This window comes from Hypanus sabinus, chromosome 5, assembly GCF_030144855.1.
Source record: "Hypanus sabinus isolate sHypSab1 chromosome 5, sHypSab1.hap1, whole genome shotgun sequence".
Taxonomy (NCBI): Eukaryota; Metazoa; Chordata; class Chondrichthyes; order Myliobatiformes; family Dasyatidae; genus Hypanus; species Hypanus sabinus.
This window is the reverse complement of record NC_082710.1, coordinates 182713528-182736664: the sequence shown is the minus strand read 5'-3', so window position 1 is coordinate 182736664 and position 23137 is coordinate 182713528. Positions and strand designations below refer to the sequence as shown.

General features: G+C 42.7%; 1 protein-coding gene across 1 annotated transcript; it reads left to right on the top strand.

Moving 5' to 3' along the window:
* The first annotated feature begins 275 nt into the window (after positions 1-275).
* Positions 276-15463, top strand: LOC132394717 (zinc-binding protein A33-like). The gene is made up of 7 exons (XM_059971101.1): positions 276-384; positions 2566-3218; positions 3297-3392; positions 3810-4043; positions 4751-4773; positions 4870-4988; positions 14855-15463. The coding sequence occupies exons 2-7, from the start codon at positions 2808-2810 to the stop codon at positions 15385-15387; spliced, it is 1416 nt and encodes a 471-aa protein (XP_059827084.1). The 5' UTR covers positions 276-384; positions 2566-2807; the 3' UTR covers positions 15388-15463.
* The last annotated feature ends 7674 nt before the right edge of the window (positions 15464-23137 follow it).

Here is a 23137-nt window from a genome sequence, read left to right as displayed (position 1 = left end):
ATGTGATGGCATTGGAACGGGTTCAAAGGAGGTTCAAAGATGGGCCAAATAGATAATTCTGCTCCTATGTCTTATTGTCTCTAATTCCTCTTCAGCCCTATTATTACAGCCAAACTTTGTGTCTAATTATATCAAGGAGGCAGAGCGAAGTCGTGACGGCTCCCAACGGCAACTCCATTTTTAATATCTTTATTTTTCCCTTTCAGGGTTCTTTTGAAGACCCTGACCTGGAGTTACACGCTGACTACGGTTCTTTGCGAGATGGGGCCCGCTCTTGGGGTTCCACAATCGGCCGCTATTCGGCATGCTGAAGTCTTGTCCCACGATATCGGCACGTTTTCAGAAGTCTAGGTTCCCAAGCAACTGGAGATGGGCGAATCAAGGGTAGGTGTCCCCACAAGAGATCCGTGTGTCGTTGGAGGAGTCGAAATATCTGCTGGGACCCTGGGGACAGGGATCTTTGTGATGTCCAGGCACAGAGCTCGGGAAAAACTTTTAACATCGTAAACCAACAAGTTGTTTGTTCTCTCTCCAGATGGCTGGAAAATTGGAGTCACCTCTTTCTCCCTTATTAGGAGAGAGAGAGCCTGCAGTGTGTCGAACTATCGGGTGAACAATGTAGTCTTTGGGGTAACTGCAAGTCTGTGTCTTTGCTATCGCTTAGCTCACACTAGAGTGCTGGTAGCGGGTGCGCTTTATTTTTGCCGGTGGGGGGAGTGGGATTACTGTTTGCTGCCGCTTATACGCGGGAGTGAGGGGAGCATTGGGGAGCTTAGGGGTTCTAACATTTAACTGTCGTTCATTCTTTGGGGCACTTCTCTGTTTTTGTAGATGGTTGCAAAGAAAAAGCACTTCAGGATGTATACTCTATGCATTTCTCTGACATTAAATTTGAACCGTTGAAATTGTGTCTCATAAACAAGGACAAATGAAACTGTATGTTTTACCTTGTTTAATGCCGTCAAACACTTTTTCCGACGCTATCCGCAAATAGGGGTGATTGAATTTTTCAGCCAGTAGGGCACCATCTGTCACTGACAATGTCTGGGTATCATCACTGCTCCTGTAAATATTATACAGCTGGTTATAAACTGAGCATCAGCAATGTTTGAACTATTTTACAAAACCATACAGAGTACCAGTAAAGACCATGTCCTACCTCCTCTTCCGATGAGCTTCCTCCTGAAATAAATCAAACACAGATCTCAACTGACTGAGACTGACTGTCGGCATCCGAACAGCAGGAATCTGAGACAAGTTATTACAAACTGTTGAAAATTCCCAATTACTCCCACTGACACACATGGTGAAAGAAACATAGAAAACCTACAGCACAATACAGGCCCTTCGGCCCACAAAATTCTACTGAACATGTCCCTACCTTAGAAATTACTAGGGTTACCCTTAGCCCTCTATTTTTTTAAGCTTCATGTATCTATCCAAAAGTCTCTTAGACGACCCTATCAAATTTGCCTCCCCCACCGTTGCCAGCAGCCCATTCCATGCATTCACCACCCTCTGCGTAAAAAATTCTACCCCTGACATCTGCTCTGTACCTACTCCCAAGCACCTTGAACCTGTGCCCTTCTGTGGCAGCCATTCATTTCAGCCCTAGGAAAGAGCCTCTGACCATCCACACGATCGATGCCGCTCATCTTCAAAAGGCCGAGTTCACTCAACCTGTTTTCATAAGGCATGAAAGAGGGACACTGAACCATGAGGTTCGCACAAGGAGTGTTTATGAAATTTATACTATAACTGAGAGGATGGAACTTACTGGAGAGACTGGACAGGTTTTGTGTTTTTATGTCAGTGAGGGTAAGGTGGAAAAATTTAAGATTCTGAATGGATTTGATGGAGTGAGTGTGGAGAAAATATTTCTGCTTGGGCAGAGATCAAAAGTCAAAGTTAAAACATCAGTTGGCTGCTAATAAATGCCACAAGAAACGTAGTGGGGGGTCACCAGGAGACGCTCATGGAGTGAGCACTGTTTTAGATTTGCTCCATAACCTTTACTTTTTTAACCTATGATCACCCTTATTTAATTTATTTTTACCTACACCAGAAGATTCTTGTTACACTTTTGGACTTATCTTTAAGAGTATACTATGAATTTCGAAGAAATAAGTACAGAAATGGCTTTAAGATCTAAAGTGCGAGACCCTGGGAAAGATTCTAACGGACAATGTCCAGTTCTGTGGTGATTCCTGCAGACATATCTTTGTCATCGGCACAGCATAAGTCTCCTCACAGCAGATTCTCTCCACATCCCGTGTCCTATACCATTAACTGATTTAATAGTTGCTATAAATTTACATTAACCACCGCTTTCACACCTCAGTTTAACTATCTTCAGTCCTCGAGCTAAAAAAAGGGAACATTTGGAGGAACACCGACGGTGTGGCAGTTTCTGTGCAGAGAAATGGACAATTCAGTTTGAGAACCTTCACCTGGACTGTCTCAACCCGGAATACCTTCTGTCTGTTTTTCTCCACAAATGCTGTCTGAACCGCTTAGTTCCTTCCAGACTCTTGCATTTACAGTCCCTTATATCTCTCTTTTCAGGACTTGCCCCTTCAGTTCTGCCGTAGACTGAACCAAGCTCTCCTCTCCGGCTTTATCTATGTTAGACTTGTTTAATGTGTTTCTGATCGCTGCTGTGGAAATGAACACGATTCCTGCTTCGCTGAAAAGGAACATTCATTCCCGAGACTGCAGCGCCCCTAGTGGACAGCCGCGGTACTGCAGACGTTCAGCAGCTCCCCGAAGGTGAATGGACCTTGAACCGGGAAGTACCGGGAGTTAACATGGCTTCGAAAGGACAGGTCGAGAGCTTAACCGAAGAGGCAATTTGTCCCATCTGCCAGGATTTCTTCACCGATCCGGTGTCACTGGAGTGTGGGCACAGCTTCTGCCGCTCCTGTATCACACGGTGTTGGGAAAGTGGGGAGAGAATCTCCTGCCCGGAATGTAGAGAGGAGTTTGCAGACCGCACCCTCAAGGTCAATCGGGCCTTAGCAAATCTGTCTGAGAAAGCTCGAAAACTAAACCTGAATCCGAACGAGAAGGAAAGTAAACTTCACTGCGAGGAACATGAGGAAGAACTGAAGCTGTTTTGTGAGACGGACAAGACACTGATCTGCCTGATCTGTCGAGATGCGCGGGAACACAAGTCTCACAACTTCATGCCGATTAAACAAGCCGTTGAAACCTACAAGGTAAAACTAACCAGGTTTTGATCAGCTGTTTACTTAGTTGCATATTTTGGTCTAATGTCTTCACTCTCTGATTCCCAGGGTCGGGTTAAATCTTCCTTAGACTCTCTCACGAAAAAGAAATCGGACTTCGAGGAAATGGAGCAACAACAGAAAGAGAAGATTTCTGGAGTTCGGGTGAGGCTCCTGAGCAGAATTTACAAATTCGCTGTGTAGTTTTGTTCCATTCAATGCAGAATAGCGGAGTATCGCAGCTCCAGTAACCTGGAACCGATTCTGACCCCTGGAGCTGTCTGCGTGGAGTTTGTATGTTCTCCCCGTAACCAGTACCTTCCTTTAGCCGACATTGCATGGTTGAACGGTAAATTGGCTACTGTAATTAACCTTGTGAAGTTGGGTGGTCTATGATTCAGGTCGGAATTAGGGGGTCAGAGACAGTGAAAACGTTTTAGGGAGTCATGGGGCAATGTGATAGAGGGGATTGTTCTGAGAACCAACAGAGACTTTAATGGGCTGAATGGTTACCATCCATGTCAGAAGGAAATACAAAAAGTAGGCTCAAATAGTAAACTAGCCTCTCCTTTCATTTGACAGGAACAGTCACACAGCCTTCAGTCCCACATCACATCCCAGTTTGCTGAACTGCACCAGATTCTCACTGAGAAAGAGCAGCGTGCACTCCGAGATCTCAGAGAAGAAGAGGAGAGGATTCTGAATCCAATGGAAAAAAATCTTCGAGAAATTCAAGGGAATTTAAATTCTATTCAGGAGGAAGTCTCAAAGTTACAGGAACGGATGAGTCAACAAGAAAATATCACATTCCTCATGGTGAGAGATTTCAGTTTGTTTCTGTAAAAGTGCCCAGTCACAAAATGATGTATTTTATCACAAATACTGTAGTTGGAAACTGATTTCCACCATGTGGACATCCTGACTGTTCAGGATTGTTGTTGTCCCAAACCAGCCTCCCACAACATCTGTACATCACAGGACAGTCTGCAACCTTCTCAGGAATGAGTTACTCTGATCAGAGCACTGAGCTGGTGATCGTTTCTGTGATTCCCACGTATAATATCCCCTGAGACTCGGAGTAACACCCAGTTACAGTCACAGGCTGTGAGTGTGTTTCTGATGTTCTCTTCACCACATTTGTTGTGGGATTTATTAACAACCAACTGATGTTTTATCTTTGAATTTTGGTCTCACACAAGCAGAAATAATTTCTCCACTCACATCCCATCAAATCCATTTGGAATGTTAAATTCCTCCAACTGATCCTCTCTGACATAGTATCCAGATAAAAATGCACAACCTGTCCAGTCTCTCCTGTAAGTTCCATCCTCTCAGTTACGGTATAATTTTCATAAACATTCCTTGTAGTTTCTCCCGTGGTTCTCCTCTTTCTCCATTCGTTTTAGTGGGAGAGAGTTAAGTGGGAATTTTCAGCAGCTTGTAATAACTTGGCTCAGATTCCTGTTGTTCAGATGCCGATGGTCAGTCTCAGTCAACTGAAATCTGTGTTTGATTTATTTCAGGAGGAAGCTCGTCGGAAGAGGAGGTAGGACATGGTCTTTACTGAAACTCTACATGGTTTTGTAAAATAGATCAAATATTTCTGATGTTCAGTTTATAACTAGCTGTATAATATTTACAGGTTTTGTGATGAAGACCAGACATTGTCAGTGACAGACGGTGCCCTACTGGTTGAAAAATTCTCTCACCACTATTTGTTCGACATTGCATTGGGAGAAACGTTTGACGGCATTAAGCGAGGTAAGACACAGATTCTTTCCAGCACCAACCTCACCTGCTGGGACGCATCGCTGCCACATGGTCAGCTGGAGAGGTTAGACCCTTGAACACACCAAACCAGGGGAAAATCCAAGCAATTCGCTGGTCTATTAGGTGAATCATTGCATCCTGATCTCATTTGCACTGGACAAACAAGCCAATGCACGAGTTTGAATCCTGACGTGGTAGCTCTGGAATTAATATTCCATTAATGACCTTAAAGGGGATAAAATCTGGTATTACGGTGGTGACAGGGTTTGTTAGAAAAATACAACAGTCCTTCATGCCACACTCACGGTCTGATCTGTCTGTGACCGTAGTCTGATTGACTCAGCTCTGCCCCCTGTTGGATGCATGATCTCACTGTTGTTAACTTTCCAATATTTTTATTAATTTATATATATACGAAAACAGAGTACAGGAAAAATATATACACGTCAAAACATTAAACTAAATCGCATATAAAGACTCTTTACCCTATATTTGTTCAGTCAATTAGTTTGTAACATTGAAAAATAATAATTTTATTATATAAAAAATCTAACCCCCTACCAAGACCGAAGCTGATTAGTAGAAAAAAAATTAAAAAAGGATGTTAGTCATCATCTGTGCTTTAACAGCAAATCAAAAGTTTTAAAAATAATTCAGAAAAGGTCTCCACAATATTTGAAAGTCTTGATTAGATTCAAAGTTTGAACATCGAATCTTCTCTAAATTTAAACATGACATCATATCACATAACCATTGGGCATGATTAGAAGGGGCCTCATCTTTTCATTTAAGCAAAAGTATCCTTCTGGCCATAAGAGACAAAAGCCAAAATGTGCATAACAAACACAAGGAAATCTGCAGATGCCGGAAATTCAAAAAACACACACACAATGCTGGTGGAACACAGCAAGCCAGGCTATTGGGAGACGCACTCTTGACGTTTCAAGCCGAGACCCTTCGTCAGGACTAACAAAGTCCTGACGAAGGGTCTAGGCTCGAAACGACGACAGTGCTTATCTCTATAGATGCTGCCTGGCCTGCTGTGTTCCACCAGCATTTTGTATGTGCAGATCAGATGGCTCCAAAATAATATCCAAAATAATATCTAAAATAATATCCTTTCCTCCAACAATACCAAATAAAGGAGTCAAAGGATTAGGCTTGAAATTTACTTCTTTCGAAATCGAAAAGGTTCGAAATATTTCTTTCCAATATTTTCCAAGAGTCAGACATGTCTAAAGCATATGAATGAGTGAAGTTCATTATTACATTTATCACAATATGGAGATATATCTAAATAAAAAACAAAACAACTTATCTTTATTTAGATGGGCCCTGTGGACCACTTTAAATTGAAGGAGAGAGTGACGGGCGCATAACAATGAAGTGTTGACCAATTTAAAAATTTGATTCCAAGTTTCCACAGAAATTGAAGTCGGTAAATCTTGTTCCCAAAGATTTTTAATTTTATCTAAAGGAACACTTCTCATTCCTAACAGCATATTAAAAATATTAGATACTGATCCATTATAAAAAGGTTTCAGATTAAAGACTATATCTAGTAGATTCTTAACAGGACTTTTAAGAAATGTACTTATTTGAGACTAAAAAAATCTCTTATTTGTAGATATCGAAAAAAATGCGTTTTGGGTAAACTGTATTTAGTTGACAATTGTTCAAACGGAAAAAGACTTCTCTCTACAAACAAGTCCTGAAAGCATTTAATACCTAGTCTATCCCTTTCTTTAAAAGCCACATCAATCATAGAGGGTTTAAAAAAATAATTAGAAAAAATGGTACTTGAAAGAGAAAATCTCAATAAGCCAAAATATTTTCAGAATTGTATCCAAATTCTCAGAGTGTGTTTAACTACTAGATTATCAGTTAACTTACTCAAAGACAAAGGAATTGAGGATCCAAGAAGAGAAATAATAGAGAATTTATTAACAGAATTAGCTTCTAAAAAAAGCCCACATCGGGCAATCCTCACAATTTATAAAATATAACCAAAATGTAAGATTTCTTATATTAACTGCCCAATAATAAAGTCTAAAGTTTGGTAAGGCTAATCCTCCATTCTTTTTATCTTGTTGAAGATGAATTATTTAATCTAGAACGCTTATTCTTCCATATATAAGAAGATATAATAGAGTCAAGAGAACCAAAAAAGGATTTAAGAATGAAAACCGGCAATGCCAGAAAAAGAGTTATAAATTTAGGTAAAATATTAATTTTGATAGAGTTAATTTAACCAATTAACAATAACGAAAGAGGCGACCAATTTGTTAGTATACTTTTTACATGATTCAATAGAGTAAGAAAATTTTCTTTAAATCGAAACTTATAATCTTTAGTGATTGTTACGCCTAAATAGGTAAATTGGTTTCTTACAATTTTAAAAGGAAAGTTAGAATTTATTGGTATCAAATTGTTGAAAGGGAAAAGTTCACTTTTATGTAGGTTTAATTTATAACCTGAAAACTGGCTAAAACAGGAGAGTAAAGAAATCACATGGGGTAATGAAGTTTTAACATTAGAAATATATAGCAACAAATCATCAGCATACAATGAACGAGACTATGAACAGTGTCTCTCCTCAAAATACCAGTGATATCATTAGATTCTTGAAAAGCAATGGCTAAAGTTTCCAAGGCCAGATCAAAAAGCAAAGGGCTCAACAGACCACCTTGTCTAGTGCCACGTTGAATCTTAAAAACCACTATCTTTATTAGTATCTACTTAATGTAGGAAATTAAACAAGAATAATCTAAAGTTAACAGTGTTATGAGTATACATATGCGTCAATGTAACTCACAAACCACTGAGCTCGGGAAAAGGAAGGTGGGAGGCACCAGGCTTAAAATATTGTGATGGTAAGGTATGAAAGTTCAATGCATCCACGGATTAAATGATGTGAGAGAGATATTTGTAATCCAAGGTGAAAGTCGAGAGAAGGCATTTATGTCGTATTCCACAGGTTCCATGGTGGTAAAACAGAATAACAATCGCCGTAGGTTTTATCCCTTATCATTCCAAAACCACTTACGAATTATCACCAATAGTAGCTTATCACAGGGGCACAGTCATCAAAGGGAACTACCACCCAGGCAAGGGTTAACACACAGGTAGACTCCACAAGATTGCCCCAACCACTCAACGTGATAGCCAGTTATCGATGTGCTGGGTCGATGTTCAACCCACCCTTGTGGGAACTCAGAAGTTCCAAACAGTGACCCTTTAGTCACTGGCTTCCTTCCATTGTCCGACTCCAACTGCGACTGACTTTATGTGAGTGAGTGTTCTTGCTTAAATCAAAACAATCTGCAGAATCAAATAGTTCCGCCCCTCTGTCTCTCTCGGAGAGATTTAGGCCAGTTAGAAGAGTGGGCTGAACGATGGCAGATGGAGTCATCTGCTGATAAGTGCGAGGTGCTACATTTTGGTAGGAATAATCCAAATAGGACATACATGGTAAATGGTAGGGCATTAAAGAATGCAGTAAAACAGAGTGATCTAGGAATAATGGTGCATAGTTCCCTGAAGATGGAATCTCATGTGGATAGGGTGGTAAAGAAAGCTTTTGGTATGCTGTCCTTTATAAATCAGAGCATTGAGTATAGGAGTTGGGATGTAATGTTAAAATTGTTCAAGGCATTGGTAAGGCTGAATTTGAAGTATTGTGTACAGTTCTGGTCACCGAATTATAGGAAAAATGCCAACAAAATAGAGAGAGTACAGAGAAGATTTACTAGAATGTTACCTGGGTTTCAACACCTAAGTTACAGGGAAAAGTTGAACAAGTTAGGTCTTTATTCTTTGGAGCGTAGAAGGTTGAGGGGGACTTGATAGAGGTATTTAAAATTATGAGTGGGATAGGTAGACAGGCTTTTTCCATTGAGAGTAGGGGAGATTCAAACAAAAAGACATGAGTTGAGAGTTAGGGGGCAAAAGTTTAAGGGTAACAGGAGGGTGAATTTCTTTACTCAGAGAGTGGTAGCTGTGTGGAACGAGCTTCCAGTAGAAGTGGTAGAGGCAGGTTCTATATTGTCATTTAAAGTAAAATTGGATAGGTATATGGACAGGAAAGGAATGGAGGGATATGGGCTGCGTGCGGGTCAGTGGGACCACGTGAGAGTAAGCGTTCGACACGGACTAGAAGTGCCTAGATGGCCTGTTTCCGTGCTATAATTGTTATATGGTTATATAATATATATGTGATTATCATGTAACACATTGTAGAAGCGTATATAAATACCAGTTTTTTCTTGAACTTAGCTTAGTATCTCGACAGACAATCTGCAATGATATTGCCTGTGCCTTTCACATTCTTTATTACCATATCATATTCCTGTAAAATCAGACTCCAGTTTAAGAACCTTCTGTTTTTGTCCTTTACCTTACTCAGAACCACTAACAAATTACGAGCAGTGTAAACCACAAGTGGTTTCTGCTCAGGACAAATATGGATATCAAAATGAAGTAAAGCCACAATGAGTGACAACAACTCTTTCTCTAAAGTGGAATAATCCTTTGATTTTCATTAAATTTCCTCGAAAAGCAATCTACAGGACGTTCAACTTCACCATTATCTTTTAGTAATAACACTGCCCCGGTAGCTTCATCACTGGCATCCACAGCTATAGAGAATGACTTTGTAAAATCAGGTGGTCGGAGCTCAGGTTGATGATATAGAATAGCTTTTAATCGATCAAATGCCTCCTGACAAGGCTCAGTCCAAACAAACTTCTCACCCTTCCGTAGAAGATTAATTAGGGGAAGAGCGATATCAGCAAAGTTCTTACAAAACTTACGGTAATATACAACCATGCCCAAAAACCTTCTAAGAGCCTTCTTAGCCGTTGGAACAGGAACCTCAGCAATTCCTTGGACTTTTGCCTGAACAGGAGCCAGATTGCTTTGACCAACTACATAGGCGAGATAGGTCACAGTGGCATGGCCAAATTCACTCTTAGCTAAGTTGACTGTAAGGTTGGCCTTGGAAAGCCTATCAAACAGCTTTTCTACTGCTGAGGTATGTCCTTCCCAAGTGCCACTGCTTATGACTAAGTCATCAATATAGGCATATGTGCTTTCTAACCCTCGAATTACAGAACTAGTTATTCCTTGGAAGGTTCCTGGAGCATTTTCAGTCCAAACGGAAAACGTTATATTCATACAATCCAGAAGGTGTCACAAACACAGAGATTTCTCTGCCTCTCTCCATCAATGGAACACACCAACACCCTTTTAACAGATCAATCTTGGTAAGTAATTTAGCTTTTCCAACCTTATCAATTAAATCATCCACCCTAGGGATAGGGTAAGCTTCTGTCTTTGTTACTGCATTTACCTTCCTATAATCAGTACAAAATTTAACGCTACCGTCAGGTTTGGGCACAATAACACTGGGTGATGCCCAATCTGATGTTGACAGCCTGGTAATACCATTTTCCAGCATATATTCAATACCTTGCTCAGCCAATTTACTCTTTTCTATGTTCATGCGATAGGGGTGCTGCTTAATTGGGTCAGCTTGATCAACAACTACATCATGAACAGTGGCCAAAATTTGTTTGGGTACATTGGGAAACAAATCTTCATACTTTAGAATTAATTCTTTTAGTTGTTGTCGTTGCTTTGGCTGCAAATGGACCAATTCGTTACCAATGATTTCCAAAATAACTGAGTTCATAAGCTTCACTGAGACTATGTTCAGTTTGTTAAAATTATCAGACGAGTCAGTAATCCTATTCTCAGGCCCTCTAGTTTCACATGTTCCTACAACAATGCTCACAGATGGCGTCTCCGGGTCAAAATAACACTTTATCATATTTACATATACCACCTGTGTGAGTTTTCTTCAATCGGGTGTTTTAATAACAAAATTCAAAGAATCAATTTTAGAGATGATTTCATACGGTCTGCTAAACTTTGCTTGGAGCGGATTTGTCAGCATTGGAAATAACACCAGTACTTTGTCTCCCACGTGATATGTCCTTTCTCGAGCTCGCTTATCATACCAAGATTTCTTTTTGTTTTGAGAATACTGTAGGTTTTATCTTGCGAGGCTACAGACTTGCTGTAATATATTTTTTGAACTCCACAACCTGGCTTAACAAGCTATCATGCACTTTTTCATCAGTCCACTGTTCCCTCAGCATGGTCAAAGGTTCCCTCACTCTGTGACCAAATATGAGTTCAACTGGACTAAAACCCAGCGATTCCTGCACCGACTCTCTTACGGCAAATAGGAGCAAATGTACCCCCTCATCCCAGCCCTTTCCATTCTCAGCACAGTATGCCGTAATCATTGTTTTGAGGGTAGAATGAAATCTTTCTGAAGCTCCTTGCGATCCTGGATGGTAAGCAGACAATGTAATTTGTTTAGCTCACAGACTACCTGCTGGAATAATCCTGATGTAAAATTACTGCCTTGATCAGATTGAATTTCGTTAAGCAAAATGAAAAAATTAAAAAAAAACTTGGTGAGTGCCTTCACCAAAGTTTTAGCTTTAATGTTTCTGAGAGGGATCGCCTCTGGGAATCTGGATACAGTGCACATAATGGTTAACAGATACTGATGGCCAGCTGTTATCTTTGGCAATGGAACACAATCTACAATAACTTTGGAAAAAGGTTCACCCAATACAGGTACAGTTCGAAGTGGGGCCATTGGGATGGCCTCATTAGCTTTACCCACAACTTGACAAATGTGACAGGTTCTGCAAAAGGTCACAACATCTTCCCCCAGATTAAGCAAGTAAAATTCTTTCCTAATCCTGTTTACATTTTAATTCACCACAAAGTGTCCACCTAAAGGCATACTGTGAGCTAAAGTTGAAATTTCAGTCCTATAGACTTTAAGAACTACAACTTGGTGAACAATTTCTCATTCTTCATTCACAGGTACATAGGTGGTTTTCACTTCCTCATCATTACCCCATCCTTGAGATGGTATCCTAATGGCACTTTTTTAAATCTCATCATCTGAGAGAGCTGTTTCTTTTAAAGCTTCAATCTCAGGATCTCGATTTTGTTCTACAAACTCCATCCTAGACAAAGATAATCCTTTCTCATCAGACTTAATATCTGAATCCTGGTGAAGCAATGAAGCCAAAAATGTTCTTAACAAGTCATCACAACCTGAATCCCAATTTTGGCTATCACGGGTAGCAGGATCATGCTGCACAGAACTATCTGCCTTAGCTGACTTCTTAACCATACTTCGAGTTACTGCGCTGGAAGGGTAAATGTTAGGATCCATCTGCGGGTCATCAGGGATGGGCTTAGTTGTCCGCTGCACTGCAGGAACAACTTTACCATCTGCTAGGTCATCCTCTAACAGCAAAGTAACATCTTCCACTGGTAAACTGGGGCATAGTCATAACTTAACAGGTCCCAAAACCAATCCTGACTCGAAAATTACCTTGCGCAATGGCACAGACTCCAAGCTGCCCCCACTGCCTTTAATAAAATTTACCTCCCCGTTGTTAGTCTCATCACCAAACTTTAGGACACTATCTAACATAAGTGACTGGGAATCTCCAGTATCTCGAAGGATTTTCACTGGTACCGGGGTTGACCCTTCAATTACTGACACAAACCCATCTGACATAAAATGATCGGATCCTTTCTTAACTCGGTCAGACTTCTCAGTCCTTAACTGAGCCTCATCAGAATGTGCAGAACCCGATGGGTTTATAGGTGTTTCAACCTGCTGAATACAAGCATTTGGGACTGCCTCCTTTTCCTTCTTCTTCTTCAGGATGGAACAATTAGCCATAACATGACCAGCTTTCTTACAATAGTAACAAGTAAAACCAGAATATTTCTCCTTCACTTGTTTCCCTTCATCCTTACTTTTATCACTAGTCCCAGATTTAATTTCTAGTTTACCCCGATTATCCATGCTACTCTCTTGGAAACTTTTACTCGGGGAAAACTTAACCTTGTGGGTTAAAGCAAACTCATTTGCTGATTTAGCAGACTCCTGCGAAGTGGCAGCATCCTTTTCATCTATACCTTTATGTCATTAGGATCACACTTTTTGAATTCTTTAATCAAAACCAACTATTTCAAGCCGTTAAAATCATTGTTTACATTCTTAGATGTGCACCAACGATCAAAATACACATGCTTCTCATTAGCAAATTCCACATAAATCTGGTTCATAGTCTTCTTCAAATTTCTAAACCTTTGTTTATAAGCTTCCAGAACCAACTTGTAGCTTTAGGCACTGCCCGTTTCACCACATCTTCAAGTGATAGCACCACATCTTTAGCTGCATCTTTAAGTGATAGGACCGGATAAGCTTGTTGGGCTTAAATACACTTTGTAACAAAATAGGCCAACTTATTTTCGGTCACTTTTGACTCTGAGCCACCTTTTCAAAATGTAAGAAGTATTTATCAATTTCTGCTTTGTCAAACGGAGGTACCAAGTTAACCTCCCGATTGGCACTAGACCTCCTTGCTGCAATCTCTCTAACTTTTCCAGCTCAAACCACCTCTGTCTTTCTGCTTCCTCCCTCTGTTTTTCTGCCTCTACCCTCTGTTTGCCTGCTTCCTCGGCCTCGTGTTGTTTTGCTCGTAACTCAACCTTGAACTGTTGCTGTCTTCACCTGTCTTCAGCATCCATCTCTAATTTTTACATCTGATGCCGGAGCTCACGCTCAGCAGGTTTACCCTGTGGAAACAATTCCAACTCTTCCACTTGAACCCCGTTCTCGGATACATAATACTCGGCTATTACCCTCTGCATCTGTGCGCTGCCGGAAACTTATCAACATCCATTGCTGCTGATTTTCCCTCGCAAACAAATCAAAAAGGATCTCCCTGATCAAATTTGTATTTGATCAATCAATAATGCCCCAAATTTGTTCATACCCCGGACACAGGCCTCAATTTTGTTACGTACCTGTAACAATTTAAAATGAACCAGCAGCAATAGACCACACCTGGAGTCTGGTTTTGATGTTAAAACCACTATCGTTATTAGTATCTACTTAATATAGCAACTTAAACAAGAATAATCAAAAGTTAACAGTGTTATGAGTATACATATGCATAAATGTATCTCCCAAACTATTGAGCTCGCAGAGAAGGAGGGCACCAGGCTTAAATTCGTGAGATGGTAAGCTATGAAAGTTCAGATCATCCACAGATTCAATGATGTGAGAGAGATATTTGTAATCCAAGGTGAAAGTCGAGAGAAGGCATTTATGTTGTATTCCGCAGGTTCCACGGTGGTAAAACAGGATAACAATCACCGTAGGTTTTAACCGTCGTCATTCCAAATCCACTTGCGAATTTTCACCAATAGTAGTTTATCACAGGGGTGCCATCTTCAAAGGAAACTACCACCCAAGCAAGGGTTAACACATAGGTAGACTCCACAAGGTTGCCCTAATAACTCAACGTGATAGCCTTTTATCATTGTGCTGGGTCGATGCTCAACCCACCCTTGTGGGCACTCGAAAGTTCCAACCGGTGACCCCTTAGTCACTGGTTTCCTTCAATTGTCCGACTCCAATTAAGACTCACTGAGTGTGAGTGAGTGGGCTCAGGAGACCGACGAAGAGAACCGGAGAGGTTTATACAGTTACAATGATTTAAAAGACATCTGGACAGGTAGGTGGTTGGGAAAGGTTTAAAGGCAAATGCAAGCAAATGGAACTAGTTCATTAAAGTGAGTTGGTCGGCACGGATGAATTCTGCCTTACCTCCTCTTTAAATGCCTCCAGTGTTTACTCACCCCATCCTCATCTGGATCCAGTTGTTGCTCCACCCCTTCTTAATACTGAGTCTTCTCCCACCCCGATCCCCGGGGACTCTCTAATTCTCTGCTTCTCCCCCCAGTCTCTGTTACCCTGGATGTGGAAACGGCGCATCCGGCGCTCGAGGTGTCTGAGGATCGGAAGAGTGTGAGCTTGACCGGGACCCTGAAAGATCTCCCTGACACTGGGAAGAGGTTCACAGCCTGGCCTTCTGTGCTGGGATCGGAGGGATTCACGTCGGGGAGACATTACTGGGAGGTGGAGGTGATGGGGAGTCGGTGCTGGGAACTGGGAGTTGCCGCAGAGTCTGTGAAGAGGAAGGGAGGGGTCACAAGGAGTCCGGAGACCAAATTCTGGACCATCGGGCGGTTTAAAGATGCGATGAATGTTTACACCTCCCTTGTGTCCCGTCTCCCTGCCGGTCCCATCCCCGGGAGGGTGGGAGTTTATCTCAATTATGAGTCCGGGGCAGTTTCATTTTACAACGCGGAAACCAAGTCCCATCTCCACACCTTCGCTGGGAATAAATTCACGGAGAAACTTTATCCATTCTTGTGGATTATATATAAAAACGAGTGGCTGAGAATCTGCTCCGGTTCCACTCCTGGTCTGTAAACGGGTCATGTCCTGGGACCGGTGACAGGAGTAAGTCAGTGTAAATATAAATGTGCGGAGAGTAAAGTAAACACGATATGAGAATTATTGACCCATTAATTTTAAATTATTTACCGCATCCGTCAACGGAACAGAAACACTGCGTATTCAGCAGTAGCCGCGGGCGGTGGGTCCTGAGCACCCCGGCTCCCCCGGGTCCTGAAGTCCACTCGCATCGTGACAGGTGAAGTGGGACAAGTGGTGTTGACTGAAAGAGGGAGGTCAAGGTGAATCTTGGGAAAAAGGGACATGTAGTTGTGGTAACACATAAAGCGCCTGGGTCTCCCAGCGTGTCAGATATAATCTATGGAGGGAAATGGACAGTTGACGTTTTGGCTCGGGGCCCTTCATCTGGACTGAAAGTCAGAGTGAAGATGACCAGTGCAGGATGGTGGAGAGAAGGATGGAGACAGAGCTGGCAGGTGATGGGTGGATCCAGGTAGATGAGGGAGGGTGGAGTGTGGAAATGAGTCAGAAACTGGGAGGTGAGAGGTGTCAGTGACAAAGGGCTGAAGATTTTGCAATCTGAGAGGAAGGGAAAGTGGAGTCTGGAATAAATGGGAGGGAGGTGGGTAGTAGTGTGTGGGTGATGGGCAGATGGAGAGGGTGGGGAAGTAGGGGAAAGAGGTAGGGTGATGGGGCTGGTGGATCAGGAGGAGACAATTAAACAGGAGAAGTGACGGAGGGAGCGACTACCAGAAGTTTGAGAAATCGATGTTGATGCCGTCAGGTTGCCGGCCACACTGGTGGAACATGAGGAGCCATTGCTCGACATTGAATCATATTCATTTTAAGACCATAAGATATAGAAGCGGAAGTAGGCCATTCGGCCCATCGAGTTTGTTCTGCCATTCAATCATGGGCTGATCCAATCCTTCCAGTCATCCCCATCCCCTGCCTTCTCCCGATACCTTTTTATGCCCTGGCTAATCAAGGACCTATCTATCTCTGCATTAAATGCACCCAATCACTTGGCATCCACAACCGCTCGTGGCAACAAATTCCACAGATTTATCACCCTCTGACTAAAGTAATTTGTCTGCATCTCAGTTCTAAGTGGACGTCCTTCAATCCTGACGTCGTGCCCTCTTCTCCTAGAATCCCCTACCATGGGAAATAATGTTGCCATATCTAATCTATTCAGGTCTTTTAACATTCGGAATGTTTCTGTGAGATATCCCCCTCACTCTCCTGAACTCCAGGGAATACAGCCCAAGAGCTGCCAGACATTCCTCATATGGTAACCCTTTCATTCCTGGAATCATTCTCGTGAACCTTCTTTGAACCCTCTCCAATGTCAGTATATCCTTTCCAAAATAAGGAGCCCAAAACTGCACACAATACTCCAAGTGTGGTCTCACGAGTGCCTTATAGAGCCTCAACATCACATCCCTGCTCTTATATTCTATACCCCTAGAAATGAATGGCAACATTGCAGTTGCCTTCTATACAACCCACTCAACCTGGAGGTTAACCTTTAAGGTATCCTGCAGAAGGATTCCCAATTCCCTTTGCTTCTCTTGTTACGAATGCAGCAGCAATAGATATGAAAGTGAGAAAGGGTTTATAAATAAATCCAGAGATTTGTTAACTTCTGCTCAAAAATTAGCAAAGTAAACAAACGACTAACTTAACCGGAAGTTAATATTTTGGCGGCTATATCTAACAAACAGTCAAACGTAGAAACTGTTCTCAATGAGCGCTCATCCAAGCACAGACTTGAAGTGATAAGTTCAAATGTGCATGTGATTTATACAGTCATTAAAGTGAGATTTCCACGAAACAACGATTCCTTCGAAGTAATGACAAATCTGCCGATCCCACAGCCAAGAGATGCCTTGTTCGAAGAAATGAGGAGGAAATGAAAGGAACTGACCTTTTGACTGGAGGGTGGTCACTGCACAAACCTTCCCCACCTTGCAGGGGTTTAACTCAAATGTGCATGCCACAATTTTTGAACGAAGTCACAAAGGTCTAACAGTCCCAAGACGCTGAAAGACATTAACTTTATCCAACTCTTTGAACTCGGATAACTCCAGCAATGCCTTTACTCCGATACTGGACTGTAAGGGAAAAATAAACATGCAACAAACAAAACCGGTGGAGTCGCCACACCTCTGACCGGCAACAACAAGTTGCACTAAAATTAAAATGAGAACTGCGTCACAGACCACGGGCTTTGTCTTCTGGCCACCATTCGATCCCCTCCGAATTCCTCGACTCGCAGCTCAGGACCCTCCGAACTCCTCGACTCTCCAAACAGCTCAGGACCCTCCGAGTGGTCAACCAAGCACATCTAGCTTCATCCCCCCCCTCCTCGGAGAATCTCCCGGCCTCGGACCCCCCCTTTGGGGTCCGATCCTCGCCCAGCTTAGAGCATTGCGTCCTCTCTCTCGACCCCCTCGTGCCGATCTGCCCAAAAGCCCGTCAACAAAAGCTTACAGACTCAGAAGAAAGAACATTAATCCCCATTTGGTTTACAAAGGAATACCATTCTCGTTATCAGTAAATTAGCATTCCTGCTAGTTAACAAAAAGAAACCCTTTCCCAACAGTAACAAAGAAAAAAGAAGAAACCCCCTTTACATATGTATTCTACAACCCTAATATTTCAACAGTTATCTGCATTCTCCCTACACATGGGCTGTTCTGATTCTCACTGACATTTGGGATCCTATAGCACAATCCCAACAAAGTGACCATCTCCATATTTCTAACTCCTACCAATACACTCTCACTGGCCATTCCCCACAAGGATCTCTCTAAGTGCTGTGGTGATGTTCTCCCGATTCAACATCACAACTCCCCCTCCTCTCTCACCCCCACTTCTGTCACGTCCTTTGCATCTGTCGCACAGTGAGGTGGTTTTGATCTTATTCAATGGGAGAGCAGGTGTGAGGGGCTGAACAGCCTCCTCGCTGCTATTTCTGATGTTCAGAGCAGTGAACAGACTGAACTGACGGAGGATAGAAGGCATCAGGTAATAAATAAAGGTGTAGAACGGAAGGGTGGTCCCAAGTAAACAGACACCTGGCAAGTGAGCGGCTTCAAAACTAAGTTTAGAAGGATTCAGGATCAGCCTGTCCTTGTTAGAGTGAATAGCGAGACTGGAGGGATGAGGGAACCCTGGCTGACGAGGGTCCTTGAGGCTCTGGTCAGGATGGAGTCGTAATTCAGGGGAAATCAGGTTGGGCTTTCAAGAGGTAGAAGGGATGTAGGAGAACACTGAAGAGAGAAAATCAGGAGAGCAAAAGGGGACATGAAATAGCTTTAGCAGGTCAGATAAAGGTGATTCCAAAACGACTCTGTGAAAGGGTAACTGGTGAAGGAATATGTCCCTTGAAGGATCAGTGTGTTCATCTATGTGTGGAGAAACAGCAGATGAATGAGGTTTGAAATAAATACCTCTCATCTGTATTTACCGTGGAGGAGGTGATGGAAACTGGGGAATTCAGGGAGGAGAATGCTAATGTCCTGAAATATGCCGACATTGCAAAGGAGGCTGGCCAGATTAAAGACATTAAGATGAATAAATCCCGGGGTCTGACCCACAGTATCCTCTGTCATGGTGGGTATCCAGAGAAGAAATTGCTCGGTCCCTGGGTGTGATATTTCAAACACTGAACTCTGAACAGTACAGCACAGGAACAGGCCCTTCTGCCCACGCTTTCTATGCTGACCATGATGTAATCACGTTTGCCTGCAAAAGATCCAAAGCTTCCATTCCCTGTCTGTTCATTTCCCTGTTTAAATGCCTGTTAAGCATCACGATCGTATCTGCTTCCATCACTCCCCATTCCAATTTTGCATTCCAGTAAGATACCACCCATTGTGTCCAAAAACATGCCTTGAGAAATCCCGGTTCAACATTGACCTTCTTACTGTAAAGCTTTACTCTTCACGTAGTGTCCTCAGGGAGATTACACTGACTGAGACTGTCTGATAATCAGAAGAATAAGAGTTGGTCTCACTGATACAGACACAGTCTCACTGGGTATTGACAGGGTAGAGGCAGGAATGATGTTTCCCCTGGATGGGGTGTGGAACCAGGGGTCACAAACTCACAATCAGAGGTCGCCTCAGCAGGACTAAATTATGAAAAATTCCTCTCCCAGTGTGTGGTGAATCTTTGGAATTCTTTGCAAAAGATTTCTGGATTTAAGAGGAACAGCGATGATGGGATGATGCAAGAAATTGGCACCAAGGTCAATGATCAGCCATGCTCTGAGTGAAGGGTAGAACAGGAGAAACGGGCCGAATGGCCATAACTGTTCCTGTTTCTCATTTTCTTGAAACACAAATCGATCTTTGTGTCTTTCAATTTTTTGGTCTTCAGTCTGTTGGATTACACAGGGGAACGGTAACCAATGCACTCTGTGTAGAGCATCCTCCGTACCCCGTGTTGACTGTATTCACTCCACTGTCCCCAGTGTTTGTAACAGGATGCTGAGTTTGTTGTATTCATTGTTTTTGTATCCAGTGAGAAACACGGGACACTTTACTGCATTTACACAGCGACTGTACCTAAATACCAGTTGTTGTTGTTGACTGCTGCATCCACAACTGCTGAATATAGAACATTGAACAATACAGCACAGGAACAGGCCATTCGGCCCACAAGTCTGTGCTGAACATTGTGCCAATTCAATCTCATCCCATCTGCCTGCACATGGTTCACAACCCTCCATTCCCTGTCTGTTCATGTGTCTGTCTGAATGTCACTGAAACGTTGTTGTATCTGCTTCCACCACCTCCCCTGACAGCACGTTCCAGTCACCGACCATTCTCAGTTTAAAAAAAACTTACCTCATCAATCTCCTTTAAACCTTCTCCTCTCACCTTATATTTACTTCCTGCAGAAATTGACATCCCTACACTGAGGATAAAGAGACTCCGACTGTCTATCATGTCTGTGTCAGTTGTTGTTGGCTATTTTCTGGATAGCTGCTGAAGCACCGTGTTCCCACACTTCTGTACCTGTATGCCCCTTCTCTGGTAAAAAGACATGGAGTGTGGACTAGAGTAATTCCTCATAATTCCTGCAGGTCAGTGGGGAACAGGGAGTGTGCACTTGGCATCTGTTAGCACATTCTGTCACGACTCGGGAGAAAGCAGAGTGTGAGAGCGAATAACTGGAGCAACAACCCCACCTGCTGGCCAGATAGAGAGATGCACCTTCTCCTGCAGTCTCTCAGATTTGCCTGCAAAGTATATTGACCAGTCAGGGAACTATCAACTTCCACTTTAAAGATACCCACAGACTTGGCCGCCACTGCAGTCTGTGCCAGAGCGTTCCACAGATTCAAAATCCTCATTACCTCTGTTCTAAAAGGTTGCCCCTCAATTTTAAGGCAGTGCCCTCTCGTTCATGATACCCCCATCATTGGGATCACCCTCTTCACATCCACTTTATCTATTTCTTTCAACATTTGGAAGGTTTCATAGAAACAGAGGAACATAGAAAACCTATACCAGAATACAAGCCCCAGGCCACAAAGTTGTGCCAAACATGCCCTACCTTTGAAATTACTAGGCTTACCCATAGCCCTCTATTTTTCTAAGCTCCATGTACCTATCCAAAAGTCTCTTAAAAGACCCTATCGTATCCGCCTCCACCACCATTGCTGGCAGCCCATTCCATGCACTCACCACTCTCTGCATAAAACACTTACCCCTGATATCTCCTCTGTACCCACTCCCCAGCACCTTAAACCTGTGTCCTCTTGTGGCAGCCATTTCAGCCCTGGGAAAAGCCTCTGGCTATCCACACAATCAATGCCTCTCATTATCTTGTACACCTCTATCAAGTCACCTGTCATCCTCTGTCCCTCCATGGAGAAAAGGCTGAGTTCAACCAACCTGTTTTCATAAGGCATGCTCCCCAATCCAGGCAACATCCTTGTAAATCTCCTCTGCACCCTTTCTATGGCTTCCACATCCTTCCTGTAGTGAGGCGACCAGAAATGAGCACAGTACTCCAAGTGGGGTCTGACCAGGGTCCTATATAGCTGCAACATTACCTCTCGGCTCTTAAATTCAATCCCTCGATTAATGAAGTCCAATACAATGTATGCCTTCTTAACCACAGAGTCAACATGCTCAGATTCTTTGACCGTCCTATGGACTCAGACCCCAAGATACCTCTGCCAAGAGTCTTACCATTAATGCTATATTCTGCCATCATATTTGACCAACCAAAATGAACCACCTCACACTTATCTGGGTTGAACTCCATCTGGCACTTCTCAGCCCAGTTTCGCATTCCATCAATGTCCCACTGTAACCTTTGACAGCTCCCCACTCTATCCACAACACCTCCAACCTTTGTGTCATCAGCAAACTGACTAACCCATTCCTCCACTTCCTTCTCCAGGTCATTTATAAAAATCATGAAGAGTAAGGGTCCCAGAACAGATCCGTGAGGCACAACACTGGTCACCGACCTCCATGCAGAATATGATCCATCTACAGCAACCCTTTGCCTCCTGTGGGCAAGCCAGTTCTGGATCCACAAAGCAATGTCCTCTTGGATCCCATGCCTCCTTACTTTCTCAATAAGCCTTCGATGGTGTACCTTATCAAATGCCTTGCTGGAATCCATATAAACTCAACCTACTGCTCTACTTTCATCAATGTGTTCAGTCACATCCTGAAAAAAATTCAATCAGGCTCATAATGCACGGCCTGCCCTTGACAAAGCAATGCTGACTATTCCTGGACATATTATACCTCTACAAATGTTCATAAATCCTGCCCCTCAGGATCTTCTCCACCAACTTCCCAACCACTGAAGACTCACTGGTCAATAATTACCTGGGCTATCTCTACTCTCTTTCTTGAATAAAGGAACAACATCTGCAACCCTTCACTCGTCCAGAACCTCTTCCATCCACATTGATGATTCAAAGATCATCGCCAGAGGGTCGGCAATCTCCTTCCTCGCCTCCCACAGTAGCCTGGGGTACATCTCATCTGGTCCTGCCGACTTATCCAACTTGATGCTTTCCAAAAGCTCCAGCACGTCTCCTTTCTTAATATCTACATGCTCAAGCTTTTAAGTCTGCTTCAATTCATCACTACAATCACCAAGATCCTTTTTCAGATTGAGTACTGAAATAAAGTATTCATTAAGTATCTCTGCTATTTCCTCTGGTTCCATAATAAACACTTCCCCACTGTCACACTTGATTGGTCCTATTCTCTCACATCTTATCCTCTTGCTCTTCACATACTTCTAGAATGCCTTAGGGTTTTCCTTAATTCTGCCCTCCAAGGCCTTCTTATGGCCCCTTCTGTCTCTCCTAATTTCCTTTTTAAGGTCCTTCCTGCTAACATAATCTTCTAGATCTCTAACATTACCTAGCCCTTGGAACCTTTTGTAAGCTTTTCTTTTCAATGAGACACAGGTGGTAGCAACACAGGCAATAATGAGAAACAGGTGAGAGACGGAGTATTCAGTGATACGGGGGCTGGAGCAGAGCAGGAGCAGGGACAGGAGCACATGGGGCATGAAAACAAACAAGAGCTCATGGCAATACAAATCCACAGACTGACAGCTCGGGGGAAACACACAAAAGGACAGAGTTCAACTGGAGGTACTGACAGCAAAAATGCAATACAGATAGAACAATCAAAAACTCTGCAGTAGTTTCAGTGCAAAATCAAAATGATTCTTATCATCCACTGAGCTGATCTCTGCAATGTCAGAAGGG

What these genes read in the sequence shown, in the direction of transcription:
- LOC132394717 (XM_059971101.1), top strand. Translation starts at nt 2,808, where the DNA reads ATGGCTTCGAAAGGACAGGTCGAGAGCTTAACCGAAGAGGCAATTTGT. An exon ending in AGAAGATTTCTGGAGTTCGG is followed by an intron (nt 3,393 to 3,809) that starts GTGAGGCTCCTG and finishes TTCATTTGACAG; the next exon opens with GAACAGTCACACAGCCTTCA. An exon ending in GAAGCTCGTCGGAAGAGGAG is followed by an intron (nt 4,774 to 4,869) that starts GTAGGACATGGT and finishes TAATATTTACAG; the next exon opens with GTTTTGTGATGAAGACCAGA.